Source organism: Gorilla gorilla, chromosome 9, assembly GCF_029281585.2.
Source record: "Gorilla gorilla gorilla isolate KB3781 chromosome 9, NHGRI_mGorGor1-v2.1_pri, whole genome shotgun sequence".
Classification (NCBI taxonomy): domain Eukaryota; kingdom Metazoa; phylum Chordata; class Mammalia; order Primates; family Hominidae; genus Gorilla; species Gorilla gorilla.
Genome location: NC_073233.2, coordinates 72540351 through 72558359, shown reverse-complemented (window position 1 = coordinate 72558359; position 18009 = coordinate 72540351). Strand labels below are relative to the sequence as shown.

The window sequence follows — 18009 nt, the reverse complement described above, 5'->3', positions numbered from 1 at the left end:
GGAGAGAAGTGGTTTGCCCAGGGTCACACAGTGAGTTAGTGAGTGTTAGGGTGGAGATGAGGACCCAGCTCCCTTGCTTCCCAGTAAAGGATTTCTGCAGCTCCAGCCAGTCCCCTCCCTCGGGCTGCGTCAGGCTTGGTGTTTGATGGAGTGGTGCAGACATCCTAAAGGCCTTAAATCTGGACTTCATAGGACCCTGGTCCACTGTTCCCTCTGCAAGACCTGACTGGCTCCCACCTTTGGGTGATGTGTCTAACCAGAGGGATGGCCAGAGGCTTCAGGGCCCTGGGCTGCTGGCCCTGGGCTACACAGTTAGCCACACGGGGCCTTCCCAGTCCTGAAATCAGAGGATAGCAATGCCAGGACTGGACTGGGGCAGGGGCAGGAAACTTTGCTTATGGTGGCTGCTTGTCCCCAACTGCTTTGTGTTCTCAGAGAAATCATATTTTGGGGGCTGCACTGTCTCTATCTGTGAGGCCTTGGCTCCTCTGACTAGGAAAGCAGGTTAATACTAGGTCCTCTTCAGGGTGAAGGACTCCCGTGATCTATCCCCAGTGGCAGCCTGGCATTTCCCAGGATAGGAAAGGGTGGAAGGAAGGTTCCTGTAGGGGTGGTACTAGCCACTGGGGCTTTGGGAGGTGTATGGCCTCGGGAAGGGGGCCCTGGGGCAGACCCCTCCATTTAGCTCAGAGCCCAGAGGGGAACAGGGAGTGACAAGTCATACCTGGGCTCTGAGGAGGGAGTCGTCCCAGAGCAGGGGATGCAGGGATTCTGGCTCTCCCCACCCATCTCCCTCCCAGAGACAGGGGAGATGTGGGGTTGGTCAAGCCCTCGGCCCCCATTGATCCCCTGTACGACTGGGATTCCCAAGGTGCCCGTCTCCCTCAGACACTAGAGGCCTGGTCCCCTCTAAGAAGGGGGCCACAAGCCCTCTTCCCATCATCTGACTGCTCTGCCTTCCAGCTCTGGGGAGGGTTGGAGCCCTCTTGGGGGCAGGAGGGACAGGGGTCCAACTGAGGAAGGGAAGAGGGCACCTGGGCACGCGTGGTCCCCGGAAAGTGGCCCTGGGGGGAACCCCGCCCGCAGACACCCCTCCCTGTGAAGGATGTAAAAAAAAAAAAAAACTTGTTTTACCTTTTTGTCTCCCCTTCCCCTCTGCCCGCCCCATGGCCCCCCCAGACTGCCTGCGCGTCGGCTGCGCACCCAGTAAGTGGCTTCCCTCTTCTTCTGCAGAGACCCAAGGGGACTGGGATGCTGGACGCTGGGATTTAGGGAGGGAGGCTGGGAGGAAGAGAAGCCGTGATTGCTGGCTTGAATGGGGGTTGGGCCTTGAGTGTGGGGAGGGGTGCAGGCAGGAGGGTGAGGTTGGGTGGTTGTGGAAGGCAGGAGGGACCAAATGAAGCAGAGCCAAGGAGAGCTGGGGGAGGGCCTGCAGTCAGGATGTTCACTGGGTCTAGGAAGGGAGAGACAAGGACACCCTTTACCCAAGTCAGCAGGAGGGTGGGGAGGAGGTAGAAATCAAGGGCTGGGGCAGAGTCTTGGGTAGCACCTGTGGTCCTATGGACTGACAGGGAGGAGCCTGAGAGGGGCTGGAATACGCTGCTGCATCTCCAGAATTGGCCACAAGGGGGAAGGCGAGGGATGCGGGAAAGAGGATGAGGGTGGGAAGGGAGCCCTCTTCAGCTCCTGTGTTAGCTGGGGTGAGTTTCTGCCAAATGGGGGCTCCTTCTGTGGTGACAGTGAGGGCTCTCAGCAGGAGTGAGATGGAGAGTGAGCAGGTGGACATCTCCAGACATCCCAGTGCGCCTGGGCTCAATGCTATGTCTCAGGGTGTTTCTGCATGGTGTGGCTTGGGGTCACATGGGGGAGCACATGCACGTGGTAGGCCCAGGCAGAGAGACTGTGTGTGCTGGGCGCCCTGCTCTTCATGTGTGTGTGGCATGCTGTGTGTGTGCTGGAGTGAGCCCTGTGGGGGTGGGCCAGGGATGACCAGGGAGTGCTGCAAAGTCCAGCAGCATTTGAAAGATAAGTATGTTTTGTTTTAGACTCTGGAAGCTGATAATCCTAGTCTTGAGTAAATGGCCATAATTCCTAAGAAACAGAACCTTCCCCTCTCTGGCCATCCTGCATATTTATGGGCAGTACGTGTGGTGGCGTGACTTGGTGTGTGACGTTAACCAGGCGTGTGTATGTAGAAAGGTCTCATCGGGTCCCATTGTAGATGGAGGAGCTGGTGTCTGTGTAGAGGCCGAAGCTGTGGGCTCGCATTTACATTTGGGTACTGTGTGAAGTTTTGAAAGTTTTAGGTCTGTGTTTACACCCTGGGAATATAGCTTCTGGCCACACTCACTGAAGACCCTTAGGAATCTGGGGGAAGAGTATGTTGGTCATAGGTGTGGGTGTCTGTGTGCAGGGCCTCAGGGTACAACTCCAGAGGCACCATTCACTTAATATTCTATGTGCATGGCACCTCCTAAAGTCACACAAAGGGCAGTCCTGAGAGTGGATGTACGACTGGGGTATAAAAGCTCTGCGTGTGCATGGACTCCAGGTGTGATGGGAGGCCATAAGTGTGTGTACTTGTATTCATGGGTGTGTTGCGTGGCCAATTATGAGCCACCGGTCATGTATGTGTTCATGTGTGGCATGTGTGGGGGTGGAGAGGCTGTCTGTGTATCCAAGGTGATATAGGAAGTCACCTATGAGCATGTATAGGTGCCCTACTCACTCCCCCCTTGGTGCCGCAGGTAAAGGCCCCGAAACGCTGTTTGCGGGGCACAAGCTCAATGACAATGAGTGGCACACGGTGAGGGTGGTCCGGCGTGGCAAGAGCCTGCAGCTGTCTGTGGACAACGTGACTGTGGAGGGTAAGTGGTCTGGGCCTAGGGAGGTGGACACATCTCCAGTGACCTATGCTTGGCCCTGTTCTACTTGGTGACTACTGCCTGGGCTGCCATTCCTAGGGCAGTGTTCTGGCAAGCTGTCTCTGCCATTTCTCCTTCAGGGTTGGAATGTTATGGGCATCTGGACCCCAGAAACGATTTCAACTCCCTGTAGGCAGCATTCCCCTGGCAGCCTGTTGGCTCTTGACTGGCGAGTCCTGCCACTCCTCTTGGAGCTGTGCTGGCTGCTAGTGCCTAGCCGAGGACATCTCTGCAGATGTCACTCATGGGTGGCCCTCCTGTGGAGGGGAGGCTCCTGGGAACCCAAGCCCCAGCCCTGCCCCAAAGCCATCCCCCTCATCTTGGTCTCCTGTCCTGAGCAGGACAGATGGCAGGAGCCCATACGCGGCTGGAGTTCCACAACATTGAGACGGGCATCATGACGGAGCGGCGGTTTATCTCCGTGGTGCCCTCCAACTTCATCGGGCATCTGAGTGGGCTCGTGTTCAACGGCCAGCCCTACATGGACCAGTGCAAGGATGGTGACATCACCTACTGCGAGCTCAATGCTCGCTTTGGCCTGCGTGCCATCGTGGCCGATCCCGTCACCTTCAAGAGTCGCAGCAGCTACCTGGCACTCGCCACGCTCCAAGCCTATGCTTCCATGCACCTCTTCTTCCAGTTCAAGACCACGGCCCCTGATGGGCTTCTTCTGTTCAACTCGGGCAACGGCAATGACTTCATTGTCATCGAGCTGGTCAAGGGGTGAGGGGCTGGGGATTGCACTGCTGTCAAGGAGGTGGCCCCCTCCCCCTGCTGAACCACATACAGCTCCCCCGGCTACTGGCCGAGGTGTCCAATCCCCCCCCGCCCCGATCACAAGTCAAGATTCGACCATAAGTTGAGAGGCTCCCTCTTCAGCCAAGATGGAGAAGCACACCCTCTTCCACTGCTGACTCCCCAGCTGCTTCCTTGCCAGAGTTCCCTGTTATATCTGTTCTCTGTCCACTGTCACCTTCTCTACAGGCAGAAGTCAGTCTTGCCCCTCCGTTACCTTAGGGGACCCCACTCCAGAGCAGCCCAGTCCCTGCCTCCAGAGGACCCTGCTGACCCACAAACCTCTCCCCTCTAGCTCCTCTTCTGAGGTTGTGTCACAAGAGCCGGCTCCTTGGTGGCCCTCCTTCCTTACATTCTCCCCATGACAGGACCTCACACCATAGCCCTCTTGCCATTGGTTTTGGTCCCTCTCCTCTGGGGTCTCCCTTTCAATCCCTCTTCCCATGGCACCTAGGACCCCTGCCAGCCATAGCTCCTCCTCACCCCACCTTCCCAGCATCACCCCCGCCCTGACCCAGTGTCTCCTCCCTACTGTGGGGCAGGTACATCCACTACGTGTTTGACCTGGGGAATGGCCCGTCCTTGATGAAGGGGAACTCAGACAAACCAGTCAATGACAACCAGTGGCACAACGTGGTGGTGTCCAGGGACCCAGGCAACGTGCACACGCTCAAGATTGACTCCCGCACTGTCACGCAGCACTCCAATGGCGCCCGAAACCTCGATCTCAAAGGTGGGGCTGGGGCCTCTGGAGAAGGCCTGGCCCTAGTCCAGATACCCCTCACCCCAGCGAGATCACCCCATTCCTGCGACGCTGCTTCCCTCGGTTCCCTGCCCCCAGTTTCCACCTCTCTTTCCCTGTCTCCACTATGTCCAGCCTGACATTTTCCTGTCCAAGTTCTGCTTGGCTCTCTTGTGAGTCTGCATGTCACCACTGAAAGCCTGGTTGCAGGATGCGTCTCACAGGGTGCTTGGTGGCCTCATTCCAGAGCTAGGAGTAGGTAGCCCAGGCCCTCCAAGGACCTCCTGGGCCTCCAAGGTTGAGAAGCCTATGTTGGTTGAGGGCTGGAGTGAGAATAGGGAGCTTAGTATCCTCCTGGGTGAGGTAGATGCTATGAGGCAGAGGATGTAGCAGGAGCTAGAGTCCCCGAGTCACCTGTCTTGGGCATCGGCTGGGCTAGCTTGGGGACATTTTGGACCTAGGCTTCCCTGGTGTGCTCAGGGTCACATCAGGGTGCCACATTCCCCAGGGCCTCTTCAGTGGTCATTGAAGCAGTCATTGCCTGCCCCCAGAATGGGTGACTGAGAGATCAGGGAAGAGGAGCGTGAGCTAAGGCCTGAGCATTGGGACAGGAAAGATGCAGCTTCTCCAGAGCCTACTGAGGGCAATGTGATCTACTTTCTTGCACATGCCCAAAGCAGCCCTCAGCCCCATAGGAACCCCTGGGAATCAGCCTGCCTCAAACTGTCAGAGCTTGGGGAGGGTCCTCAGAGACCATGGAATTAACTGCCCCACTCCCTCAGATCTGAGATCTGTCAGATCTCTTGACATAGTGCTGTGAATTCCCCTTGCTCTCAGAAGGGGGCGATGTGTCACACAGAATCCAAAGTGGCAGCAAACCCCGGGGGTTATCTTGGCAGGTCTTGTGTTGTACTGAGCCCGTGTCCAGGGCAGCAGACTGACCAGTGTCTTGACTGAAGCTTGGCTGTGGGCTGGCTAGGGCTTCCAGGGATTCCAGGGAGTTAGGCTCTGTGGCAGGGGATCAGGTGTTGCAGAGGAGAACTTCCCAGAGTCCCAAGGCCAAGCCCTAGTTGTTGGGGGAAGGGAGCTGGGCTTTGAACTCCCTAGGAGAGAGCCCAGGAGTTGGGAAAGGCTTGAAGGAGTTCTGGGAATGGGAAACTTTGGGAGGGAGGGAATGGGGTGGAGGGGATTGGGCTGCGCATCTATGAAAGGCCCTGATTACGGGCCGGAACTGGAATCAAATGTGTGGGAGAGAGCACAGAGCAGGTTCCTCCAGCTGTCCCCCAGCCCCCACTCTCCCAGGCATCTGGGCTTCTCTGGGAGGGGAGCAGGCAGATGGCAAAATGGAGAAGGAAGAAGTGTGTTGGGGGGGTGCGGGTTGTGCAGGTCTCTGGATCTCTGTTAGGGACCTGGAATCTGGGATGGAACGCAGAGAACCTGAGAGGGCTGGGAGGACCTGACAGCCAGATGCCATTGTCTTGGGGTGGGAATGGGGACCTGGATGCCTTGGTTGACCCACTCCCTTTGCAGGGGAGTTGTACATTGGCGGTCTGAGCAAGAATATGTTCAGCAACCTGCCCAAGCTGGTGGCCTCCCGGGATGGCTTTCAGGGCTGCCTGGCCTCAGTGGACCTCAACGGACGTCTCCCAGACCTCATCGCCGACGCCCTGCACCGCATTGGGCAGGTGGAGAGGGGCTGTGATGGTGAGTGGAGGGTGGAGGAGTGAGGTGTGGCCCTACTGGCTACAGGATGCCTAGCTGCAGAGGCAGACCAAGGCAGGTAGCCTCTGCTCTGCCAAGGGGCCTTCCTTCTCAGGCCTTATGGGAGCTTGCCCCCACAGTTCTGGGGCAGGGATACAGGTGTGTGAAGGGTCACTTGCCCTCCCTGTTGTCTCACACCCTGGCCCCTTGTCACAGTCCAAGGCCAAGCCTAGCAGACCTGACCCCCCTGCCCCAATCCCTGTCATCAGTACTTGGCCCTTTCAGCCAGGCAGAGCTCAGAGTAGGACCTCTCTGCCTGGCTCTGAAGCTTCCGCACCTCCTGGGGAAAGAGGGGGCTTGGCTGAGCCAAGGGTGTTCCTTTCTCCTGCCCCTTCCAGGCCCCAGCACCACCTGCACTGAAGAGTCCTGTGCCAACCAGGGCGTCTGCTTGCAGCAGTGGGATGGCTTCACCTGCGACTGCACCATGACTTCCTATGGAGGCCCTATCTGCAATGATCGTGAGTGCCTGGGAGGGCTGGGGGCAGTTTGGGGAGACCAGGGTCCATTCCCAGCCATAGGGGTGCCAGGGAGGAAACAGGGCCTCTGAGCGTTCAGGAGCTGTGCTGCTTCTTCCTTCTCATCCCTTGTCTGCAGAGTCCCAGGGGAGCTGTGGCCTGCTGTCCCCTCATAGGGTCTTTCTCCTGGGGCTGTGCAGGATTGCTGCTGCCTGAAGCTCTGGGGGGACCCACTGATAGATGGCCTCTTCTCCTTGTTCTCAGCTGGTGGGACCCTGCTCCCTTCACCCAAAACCAAAGGTGTTGGCCTTAGTGGGGTGAACTTGCTGCTGTCCTGTGTAGTTTTGGTGATGGCCTTACATGTACTTGTACCTCACACAGACACACTATTGCACAGGGAGGGGGGCTGTTAACAATCTGCACCCCCTTTGGTGCCCTCAGGGCATGAAGTGGGAATCTGTTATTTCCCGCTGAGAGCAGGACCACACCCCAGAGGACAGGCTCTGGAGGCTTCCAGGAGGCCAGGCTGCTGGACAGCTGGTTTCCCTGGAATGGGCTCCTCTTTCTTCCCCAGTAATCCCAGCTGCAGTTTGTCCCCTTGAGCCACAAGGTCACTCCCTATTGTCTTCGCTTGGTTCTTTTCCTCCTAGGCTGGACATCTGATTGCCAACTTGCATTCTGTTTGAGGCCCCTCCCCAGAGAGGGCAGGGTTAGCAGCAGCTCCCAGTCCCTAGTGGTTGGTGGCCTGCAGCTGGTTAGAGCCCTGCAGAGGGAGGGCAGCTGAGGCAGGAATGGCGGGGAGGCAACCTTCTACTCTGTGGGGTAGCTTTGGCATTTCCCTTGGATGATTGGGCTGGAGTGGGTGGGCAGAGTGCAGCCTCCTCAGCATTGCTTGAATCATCTTCCCTGGGGTCCTGCTGAGAGACCAAGCAGAAAAGTCAACTGCCTGGGAAGAAACACACACATGCACACACACACACGCGCGCACACACACACACACACACAACGAAGCGTCTCCATTTTACAGACATGGAATATGGCTGGAGAGGGACAGTCGATTTCTGGAGGTAGTTCATAGCAGATTTGGGGTGAGACTCCAGTTAGTGCCTTTGCCTCCATACCACACTGCAGGACCTTCATCACCTGGGCATGAGTCCTGAGTTTCTTACAGGAGAAACCTACTGGGTCCGGGAGCTCTTGGGTGGTGTTAGTTTTTCTTTCCCCTTTGAAAAAAATGTCTACCCCATCTCCCTCAGTGCTTTCCTCGTGTTCTTAGGCATGTCCAGCCCTTGGGTACCACCACATCTCCACTCTGTCTCCCAAGATTTTCCTTACTTGACCTGCTGCTGTCTGTGCCTTCCAAAGCCTCCAGACAATGGCCAGCTGAGGGTGTTCCAGCCCTGACTGCCAAGGCATGGAGACCTGGCTGTGGCTGGACCTCTTCTCCTCCAGCTAACTCAGTTTTGCACAGATCTGGAGATGATGGTAACTTCGTCGCTTAATAGTAACACTCCCCACTAATAGTTTCATGTTTTGCTGCTGCAAGGCCCTTTTAATTTGATCCTCAGAGAAGGCAGTGGCCTTTGTGTTTAACTGATAAAGAAACCCAGGCCTCAGTAAGAGGCAGTTACTCACCCCAAGTCATAGAGTGTCGATGGTAGAGCTTGGCTGGAACTTAGGTGCACCTGACTGTTTGTCACTCCCTGCTGCTCATTTAGTCCTGGGGGGGGGGGGGGCGGTGGTGGTGGTACCCATGGTGGGCACTTCTTGCCTGGGGCGGAAGAAATCAGGATCACGAAGCGCTGCTGCCCGTCGCCACTGCTTCACTCCCACACAGTGGAGCCTTCTGGAAAGGGGTCATGAGATGGACGGGAAGTGAGGGTTGTGCCATCTTTCAGCAGGGATAGGAAGAGCAACTTCTTTGGGTTCCAGGCTGGTGGGAGGGAGGGAGAGTTGGGGCTGGGGAGCAGGGTGCATCTTGGGAGGCGTCACCATCCCCAAGCACTGGTCTCTGCAAAGCTGTGGAGCTAAGACAAGGTGGGTGCAACCTGGGGGCCACACAGGGCTCAGTGTGCTGCTGCTCTGAGCTCTGGCTCTGGGGTAATGCTGAGATCTCCGCCCCTGGAGGGCAGGGCAGGAATCCTGGGAGTGGGACCCAATCCTCTCTTCTCCCAGGGCTACTCCTCCTTCCTAGCTTGTCTCTGGTTTTTCATGCTCTCTATGGCACGTCTTCTTGGGGCCCTGTGATGTACAAGGTCAGGCAGGAACCCAGCAGAGAGACCTGTTCAGTTAGCTCTGCCTTCACCCGTGGGAGGCCCTGGGGGCGCAGGCAGGCCCTGGTTTCAAGAGAGGAAGGAGAGTAGAAATGGCAAAGGTAGAAGGAGCAGGGCGTGTCCTCTGAAGGGTGGGGCTGGGGGGTGGAGCTGTCTGGTCGGGGAGAGACTAGGGTGAGGAGAGGTCACACCTTCAGAATAACTTTTCCCCACTTACCACCTCAATTTCTCCATCTGTGACATGGGGACTACTCCTGGGGGTGGAGGGGACTTTGTGTTCCTTTAAGGCTTATGAGTGTCTGCTCTGGGAAGACAGGAGAGAAAAGATGAGATGGAGGAAAGTGGAGAGCAAATGAAAAAGAGAATATGAAATGAGAAAGGGTAGCTAAAAAGAGACACTTCCCAGGGCTGAGATTTGGGACCGAGGTGTTCCCATCAGGCCTGCTTGCTCCTCTGTCTTTCAGAGCCTGTCTCCTGCCTCTCCCAGGCGGTCAATTCCTTACCATCTCTGCCTCCCTGTCTCCGTTCATCTCTGCAGCCTCTCTTGATCTCTTACATACCTCTGTCTTTCCCTTCTTTTTTACCCTCTATATCTCCCCCTCCTTTCTCAGCCTTGGCCCCCCCATCTCTCTCCAGTTCCCACTCACTGGTATTGATTGGCCTCTAGGCGGTTTCCCTTCCTTTCCTCTCGCCACCGGCTCCTCCCTCCCTCCCTGTGGGACCATAAATTTTCTGCCTGCTCAGAGCTGTGTCAGTCTATATTCCAGATCCAGGGGCCCAAGAACGGGATAGAGAGGGCAGGAGGACGTGGCCTCTGGGGGCCCCAGCCCTGCTCCTGGCATGCAGTCTCTCCTCCAGCACTGCATGGCTCGGGGCCCTGCACCACCGGAAGCCTCCTCTGGGTGCCTCTGAGGACCGCTTTCTTCACTTCTAAAGGCCTGGGGGCCAAATCCAGCTCTGGCATGTAGTAGGGATGGAGGACTGGCAGCAGCACTGGGGAGATGTCCTGGGTCCTGACTGCATCCTGGAGCTGGGGGTGGCACATGGGGCTCGTGGTGACAGTTTTTGCTCTCAAATGGAGTTTATAATCAATAAACAGGAGCCAGCTCTCTCCAGCCCCTCCCAGCCTCCTCTCTCCCAGCCCTCCCCTTTCTCACTTCACCCGCCCCTGCCTCCTGTCCTTTCCTTACCCAGCCCTCCTCCTCACTCCGCTGCACTGTTTCTTCAGCTCCCCCAGGTGCCCTCTCCACCTCTCTCCTCCATTCCCTCCTCCTCTACCCTCTGCCTTCCCACCCTCTCCCCTGTCCGAGCAGGTTGGTGCATACGACCGGGTGACGGGAAAGGAGTCTCTCTGTGCTTACCTCTGGGGCCACAGGTGCTTTCCAGAGCATCCAAAAGTTTGGGGGACAGAACCCAATTGGAGGGCATCCTGAAGGAGAAGTGGTTTCCTCAGCTTGACATACGTGGCCCAGGAAGGGTTTTGTCCTAAATGGGACACTCAGTGGGCAGGTGTCCTCTAGACCCCCCCATGGAGGGAGAGGTTGGGGCTGGGGGAGGGGCAGTGGTAGTGGAGAGGAAGGATTGGAGGAGTCCAGGAGAGGCTTGTGCAGGGGGCTGGGGGAGCAGCTTTTTGGGGAGGTGGTGGGGAGTTGTACGTGTGTGGCATGTCTTATTCCTGAGTACCTCGAAGGCTCTGGGTGCACTGTATGCTGTGGACCCTATTTTGGAGGGTGAGCTTGGGGAGCAGGGGTGTCTGTGTGTATGTTGGCCATTCATGTCCTGTGATCAAACGTGTGTGTGCACGCATGTATGCCCTGTGAGCATGTGTATATGCTCCCCTGAGAGTGAGTTGGTGTGCCAGTGTCTGTGAGCACATGCATGCATGTATGTGTCTGAGCCTGTGTGCCTACCCGCACACTGTGCCCGTATGGGCACGTGGATGTCTCCATACCCAAGCCGATACACATCTCAGTGTGCACGTGCGTTGCGAGGGGTGGTGCAGAGGTGGCCGCCGCGGCATCTCAGCAGGCTGTGCCAGAGAGCATTATTGGGGTTCATCCAGGTGGGGTGGGCGAGGAGGAAGAAAGTGGCCTCTCTTGCTAGCCTCAATCCCGTTCCATTATTCAGCAGGGTCCCTTCTCCAGGAGGGGGGTGCAGGAGGAGCGCGAGCGTCCAGGCGCGGGGGAGGGGCGGGCGCGCGCAGAGGAGAGGAGAGCGCCGAGCGGGCTAGCCAGGTGCCGCGCGGCTGAGCTGCCCAGCGCCGCCCGCAGATCGGGAGCCGCTCTGGTCCCTCCGCCCTGCCCCCTCCTCCTCCCGCGCTTCCCCTCCCCTCTCCGCTCTCCTCCTTCCCTCCCTCCCTCCCTCTCTCCCTCTCTTCCTCCCTCCCTCTCCCTTCCAGCCCTCTCAGCCTCTGCAGCAACACTTCGCTGCCTCCATCTCTCCGCCGGAATCTCGCAGGCTCGCGCCTTTCCTCGGCTCAGCCCCGCTCCCCTCCTCTCCTATCCCCTCCTCTCCTATCCCTTCATTCCCCCCTCACCCGGATTTGCTTCCCTTCCCCCTTCTCCCGCCCCCCCTCCCCCGGCCGCTCCCTCCTTTCCCCCGGCCTCCGTCGGGCGGCAGCGGCAGCAGCGGCGCGGCCGGCCCCAGTCGCCGTCGGTCTCCCGCTTTCGGGGGAACCAGGTCTCCGTCCCTCTTCTCTCCTCCAGCCCGCACCGCCCCGCTCCCCAGCTCGGTTTTTCCGCAGGATTTCCCTCGCTCTCCCCTCCCTGCTTGGCCCCCGCGCTCCCCTCCCTCTCCACTCGGCACCATGCCCCCTCCCCCGGGCGCTCACCCGGGTTTCTGACGGCCCTCTGCGCCGCTCCGACCCCGCCGGGATGCAGAGAGACCCCTAGCTCCTCGCGATGGACCCAGGCATCCTGGACCTTGGCGTTGCCGCTCCGCGGACCCCCGATTTCCCGGCGGGATCCAGTTGATTTTGTTGGCTCCGGACCGAGGCTTGGGCCCTGGTTTACCTCCGCTTCATCCCTACCCCGCTCCCGGAGCTTGGAGCCGGAGGGGGGCTTCGCGGGGCTGCGCAGCCCCGCGTCCCCGCCCCCGGCCATGGGGCTGTGAGGCGGTCGCCCCCGGGCCGAAATGCCCCCCGGGGGGAGCGGGCCGGGGGGGTGCCCGCGCCGCCCCCCGGCCCTGGCTGGGCCCCTGCCGCCGCCTCCACCGCCGCCGCCGCCACCTCTGCTGCCGCTGTTGCCGCTGTTGCTGCTGCTGCTGCTGGGGGCGGCCGAGGGGGCCCGGGTCTCCTCCAGCCTCAGCACCACCCACCACGTCCACCACTTCCACAGCAAGCACGGCACCGTGCCCATCGCCATCAACCGCATGCCCTTCCTCACCCGCGGCGGCCACGGTAAGTGGCACTGTAGATGCCGGCCACCCGGTTGGCCCGGGGGCGGGGGGCGCTTCCCATGTGCGCAGCTGGCCCCCGCGGGCCCCACCCCAGCTGTGCACGCCGAGCCCGGCCCTTCTGCTTTGCGTCCCGGAGTCCCTTCACCTCCAATATCCAGCTCCCATCATCTCAGCCCCACCCTTGCCTCCATCTCTCCTCTCCCCCATCACCCTCATCTCTGTCTTCAGCACTTTGCTTCCTGGCCTTACCTAAACCTGCTTACCCCTAGGTCTGGTTCATTATCTCCTTCTACTTCCTTACCCTCCCCGCCCTGTCTGTCCTTTCATCTCCGTGCAGCTCTGCCTTCCATTTCTCTTGCGCATCACCTCCTCCATCTCGGTCCCTTATCATCTCTCCATCTGTCTTGCCTCCACCTCTGCCTCACCCTCACCCATCCATCGCTGGTCTGTCATCGCTCCCCCTTCACCTCTCTCCCACCTCTGTCACATCTGTCATCTCTGCCTCTGACATGTCTCTTCCTCCTTGACCTCTTCATGTATGTCTCTGTTTTACCTCCATCCCTCCAGCAACCTTCCTTTCTTTTCCCATGACTGGCCTTCCATCACCTCCCAACTCACTCCACTGTCCTGCCATTCTCCCATCCTTGTTCCCCTAATTTCTAGTGTCTCCCTTCCATGTCCCCTCATCTCTGCTCTGTCTCTACCTCTGACCCCCAGCATCTCACCTCTGTAGGCCCAGCACTTCCCGTTTCCAGGCTTCCCCTCCTGTGTCAGTCCTCTATCGCTGTCCACTTACAATCACCTCCTATCTCTGCCCCTCATAACCATCTATCAAAAAACTTAACCTTCCTTCTCAGACCCCATCACCTTCTCATTTCCGTCCTTCCTCAGCCCCATCTCAGGCCCCCCATCACTTCATATCTTAGACCCCTAAGATTCTCTGCATGCCATCTCTTCTCACCCCTGTACCTGTCACCTTCCATCTCTGTCCTCCATACTCTGTGCCCCCATCACTCCCAAGCTCTGTCCTCCCCATTACCTTCTACATCTGGCCCTCTTCACATTTTATTTCATCTCATGTCAGCCCCATCACTTTCCACCTCAGTCCCTCCACATTCCATCTCAGGACTTCTGTCACTTGCATCCCAGGGACCTCCTCACCTCCCATTTTAGTCTACTCATCACTTCCCATCTCTGCACCTGGTCATTACCTTTCAGAGGGTAGCCCCATTACCTCTATCTCTGTACCTCTCTCACCTCCCATTTCTGTGCCTCCATCCCATCCCATCCTGTCCCATCTCATCCCATCCCTGTGCTCTCAACACCTCACATACCTGTCCTCCTATTCATGTCCTCTCCCCTCTGTGCCCCTCTCTCCTCACCTTCCATGTCCGTCGCCTCCCATCGGGGTTCTCTGACACCTCCATGCTCCCATTCCCTCTCATCGCTGTGCCTTCATCAGTTCTCGCTTTGTACCCAGGTGGCCTCCCATGTCTGCACTTCTCTCCCTTCCTATCCTTGTACCCTCATCACTTCCTGTTTCTGTCTCTCCATCCCCTCTTATTCTTTACTCCATTTTTGCTCCTCCATCATCTTCCATTCCTGTATTTTCACCCTTCCCATCTGTGCCCCTGGGTGCCTCCCCATTCTTGCTCCATGCCAGTCCCTCTTTGCTTCCCAATCCTGCCCCTGTATCACCTCCAATCTTTCTGCTCATTTGCTGGTCTTCTTCCTTTTCTCCTACTTTATCTTTATCTCCCTTTTCATGCTTCCGTTTTCTCTTCATCCAGTTTCCCTGGAGCACTTCCTTCAAACTCTTTCCTCCATTCTTTTATTCTCTCATCCCCAATACAGTTTGCCTCATCTTATCTCTGTCCCACCTGGCTCCTCTCAGGCAACACTCTTCAGTTTCCTTCTCTTCTTCCATGACCCCACCCAACCCCTTGCTCCTGGACCTTAACTCCCTCCCCCTCCCCAGGAACTCTGGCTCTTTGTTACCTTCCTCCCCCTTTCATTGTCTCCTTCTGGCTCCCTTGAGGCCCAGTGTTGCCCCCAAAGGTGCCCAGATAGGCCATGGTCTTTCTGGGCAGTGAGGCAAAGCATGAAGGAGTCAGATAGATAAAGGAAGTCAGGGATACTGGGGAGCTTTGCAGGATGAAGAGAGTGTGGAAGAGGAAGGTGTAGGAGAGAGGAACTGGCTGAGGGACCCTGAGCAGGTAGGAAGGAGGGCCTGGGAGCCAGAGTGCCCAAGGAAGATTCCGTGAAGGAGCAAAAGCTGGACAGAGGGAATGAAAGTGGCCAGAAGAGTATGGAGGACAGGGTATGGAATGTTGGCCTTAGGATCACCTCAGAGATGGCCACCCCTTTGCTGTGCAGAGGAGAAAGAGGACCAGTGCCTGGTGGAAACAGGAAGAGCCATCTGGAGGGTGCTCCAGGATGGCGATAGAAGGGGGTGGGAGGTGTGGGGGAGGAGCCTGTGAAGGGTGGGGCAGCTGAGAGGAAGGACGAGGGCCCAAGGAAAGGAGGAGAAGGGATGAGGCCACCTGTCCTGGCTGAACCCCACCTTTGCTCCCGTTAACCATTAACCATGGTGGGAGAGGTGAAAAGACAGGCTCTTCTTGGGACCCTACACTTGGCTAGAGGACCAGGCCAGCTCAGGAGGCCTTTCCAGGCCAGGCTTCCTCTCTGCCCAGTGTCTCCCTAGCATCCCCAGTGGGAGGCAGCCTCTCTCCTTTCTGCACCAGCTTCTCCACTTGCCTTCTTTTGGGGTCTCACTGTGTTTCTACTTGCCTTCTCTCCTCTCTTCTCTTCACACCATCCCCCATTTACCCTGCCATCCCCCCAACCCTTCCTGTTACATAATGTCCTTACCTGCCAGACACCCATTGCCACTCCTGTACCTGATGTCTGTCTGGGGCATGGGAGGACTGGCACACCTGGGTCTTAAAAATGAGCTGAGCCCAGGGGTGACACTCTCCTGGTCCTGGATCCCCAGTTCTGGTTTCAGAGTCCTTGAGGTTCCTCCCACCCCACCGTGTTCATTTCTGGTACTGTGGGGCCAGGAATGGAGTGGTCAATCCCTGCTGAGTTCTGAGTCAGTAGCTCATGGGTTCCAGGTTTATCACTCCAGCTTATAAAGGGGGCTAGCATTTATTTTGATTCTGAACAGGGTGTGTTAACTTGGATTTCTGACTGGATGGTTTATGGCCAAGCAGGGGGTTAGGAATTGAAAGGCTGTGTTCTGGGATCCTAGATCAAGAGACAGCTGAGCACAGGGATCTAGACCATTAGAGATCTCTCTATCTGGGATGTAAAGGTTCATGTACAAAGCGCTGGTGTGGGCTGCGAGCACTAGGGCCATGGCTTTTCTGGGTTGTGCAGGATGTTTTATCCTCTCACAAGTCTAGATATTCCAGAAGGTTTTCTTTCATGGCTTCAGATGCTGCAGGCACACAGGCAGGCAGAGGTTCTGCACATGTAGTTTTAACCACAGGGGCATCACTGCATCATGGGTGGTTTTCTACATGGATGATTATGTTGTTTGGGTCTGGGTTAGCTAACCATTATTAATGGTTGGTTGGTTTTTTTCTAGAATGCAGTTGTGTGTGGGACTGCATGGAATATTCTTGAACATTTAGAGTATTTCACTGGATGAGTGAATTTCTGGGTCTAGGAGGTATTGAGGAGACTATATTGGACATGGTCAGAAGGTGCCGAACCTGGGCCTATGGCATCTTGTGTTTGGCCAGAGGCTTTCTTGCCTTAGGCTTCAGGTGTGTAGTTCTCTCTGAAATGTTATGCACAATTCAGCTCACTGGTGGTTTCCTAGAGAGGTCAAAAACAATTGGTCTACACCACCCTTGGGCAACATTTTTGGGCCTTGGCTTAGGCCCCTCTTGCCTTTCAAACCCTTTCTGGAGCCTGTCAGGTTATAGATGTGGTGCCCTATTTTGCGCTCCGTGTCTCCTAGAAGACAGCTGTGCCTTCCCTGGGGGAGTCCGTGGGCAGGGCCGAGGACAGCTTGCCGGGGTGAGAGGCTGAAGGCGCCTCCGGAGCGCGGCTGGGGAGGGGCCTGGCGGAAGCCACGCCTCCCAGCCCCGCGGTCTCCCGAACCCCAGCCTTCTGCGCTCCGGAGGCAGCCACGGTGCTGGGGAGAGAAATGTCTCCCCAGGGTAATTACTGCCGCCCCAGTCCAATAAACCATTCATCCTTCACCTCTTCTGCCCAAGAAGTGTCTCTCCGCCCCGTCCCCCCACAGTGTAATAAACGCCCTGAGGCTTTAACAGACCCGCCCAGCGTAATAAACTGGCAGCAGTGTGAGAACAGCTGGGTGATAAATCCCAGGGGAGGTCTGGGCTTGGGCAGCCTGTGCGCCGCGGGCCTCGGGGGCGGGGACGGGTGCGCCCTGTCCCACGCTTGGCCAGCCCTGTCCTGGGGCCGCCTTCCCTGGTCTGTCTTTGTGCCTTCACCGCCATGTTTCCCGGCTGCTTCGCCTCCTGTCGGGGGTCTGCCTCTCTACGCTCGGTCTTTGTGTGCAGCTGGGTGCGTCGCCGCCTGTGTGTGGGTGTGGGGCCTGGGGCTTGGGCGCTGGGCACCGCCTCTGATCCCTCCTGCCTCACTGCCTGCCCAATGGGGCATTTGGCCGGCTTTTTCCTCCCGCCCTCTCTGGGCACAGACAGGGCTCTGTCCATGGTGATGTGCTTGCTGTCTGGGATCTGGGGTGGGAAGTGAAGAGAAAGGGCCTCTTTTCTCCTAGACCTGGGGGATTTGGAGGCAGCCTGCAGGTAGACTTGGTTTCCTTCCCTGGTCTGAGGGACCAAGAAACCCAATAAAGCCTTCTCTGAATGGGAGGCCCTGGAGCCCAGGGGTGAAGAGGCTGCAGCCTCTGATCAGGAAGGTGAGGGTAGGAATGTGTGTGGAGGAAGGTCAGCATCTGTGCTGCCCTGGCCCGCCACACCCCCCAAATTCAGATGTGCATCTTGTGTGGAGGGGGGAGGAGGACCCTGGGTATTACAGTTGTCATGGAAACAGCCGATTTTCCGGAGTGCTGCAGTGCTGGGAGTGGAGAGACCGTTACCGGCTGAGGCCTACTGGGCTCCCCACCTCCAGGCCCTGCCCTTCCAGGCAGGTGACCACATGGGGTGGGGGTGGGGCTCACTGCATACCCCACTGTCAGCCAACTCTCCACCCTCGACTTGGGGCCCCATGCTGAGGGTTCAGTGCTCACCACTGTGCTCCAGGGCCCTCAGGTAGAAAGGACACCTGGGTCTGGGGAGGGCAGAGCCAAGCCCCCTCTGTCTGCTGGGGGTGGTTTCTTGGCCACAGGCAGAGGTGAGATGTCAGTTGTTAGCCATCCAGGTGGTTCTTTCCCTCCTGCCCTTCCTCCCAGGGTCACCTCTCACTCTGGGGAGATGGAAGGTGTTGATGGTGGGTGCTCTGGGGAACAGCAAGGGGACCCATGGCTCCTGCTTCCCCCAACCCCCTGCTGGCCTCACTACCTCTTTGGGAACCAGGCAACAATCTTCCCTTCTCTCCTCAGCACCTCCCTGGGCCTGCAGATGGTGGCTCCCCCCAAAGCACTCAGGCAGCCTCTCCCCTTTGGGGTCCTAGGAGCTCCCTGGGATGGAGCCTCCTCACCCCTGATTGCCCCAACTACAAGGGGG

General features: G+C 57.8%; 1 protein-coding gene and 1 long non-coding RNA gene across 34 annotated transcripts in view; one reads left to right on the top strand and one right to left on the bottom strand.

Annotated features, from left to right (window-relative positions):
• The window catches only part of NRXN2 (neurexin 2), a 115815-nt gene that overhangs the window by 67091 nt on the left and 30715 nt on the right, over positions 1-18009 (top strand). For 10 of the 31 annotated variants that reach the window (XM_031015871.3, XM_055354410.2, XM_031015870.3 and 7 more), the window contains 6 exons: positions 1180-1206; positions 2748-2867; positions 3266-3647; positions 4262-4452; positions 5992-6165; positions 6561-6680. In XM_031015871.3, the coding sequence (XP_030871731.1) occupies positions 1180-1206; positions 2748-2867; positions 3266-3647; positions 4262-4452; positions 5992-6165; positions 6561-6680 (1014 nt within the window). Of the gene's footprint in view, positions 1-1179; positions 1209-2740; positions 2868-3265; positions 3648-4261; positions 4453-5991; positions 6166-6560; positions 6681-11224; positions 12348-18009 lie in introns of those variants that run through there. The other 21 variants (XM_055354409.2, XM_055354407.2, XM_055354404.2 and 18 more) reach the window with 3 other exon arrangements.
• LOC115936202 (uncharacterized) lies at positions 6674-11183 on the bottom strand. 3 transcript variants are annotated; one of them, XR_008669399.2, is made up of 4 exons: positions 10312-11183; positions 9168-9254; positions 8313-8523; positions 6674-7594 (listed from the first exon to the last, which is right to left on the bottom strand). It is a non-coding gene; the product is annotated as an uncharacterized lncRNA (long non-coding RNA). The 3 variants fall into 3 exon arrangements; XR_004071763.3 differs by lacking the exon at positions 10312-11183 and having other exon boundaries at positions 9168-9977; XR_004071764.3 differs by lacking the exon at positions 10312-11183 and having other exon boundaries at positions 6674-7591; positions 9168-9975.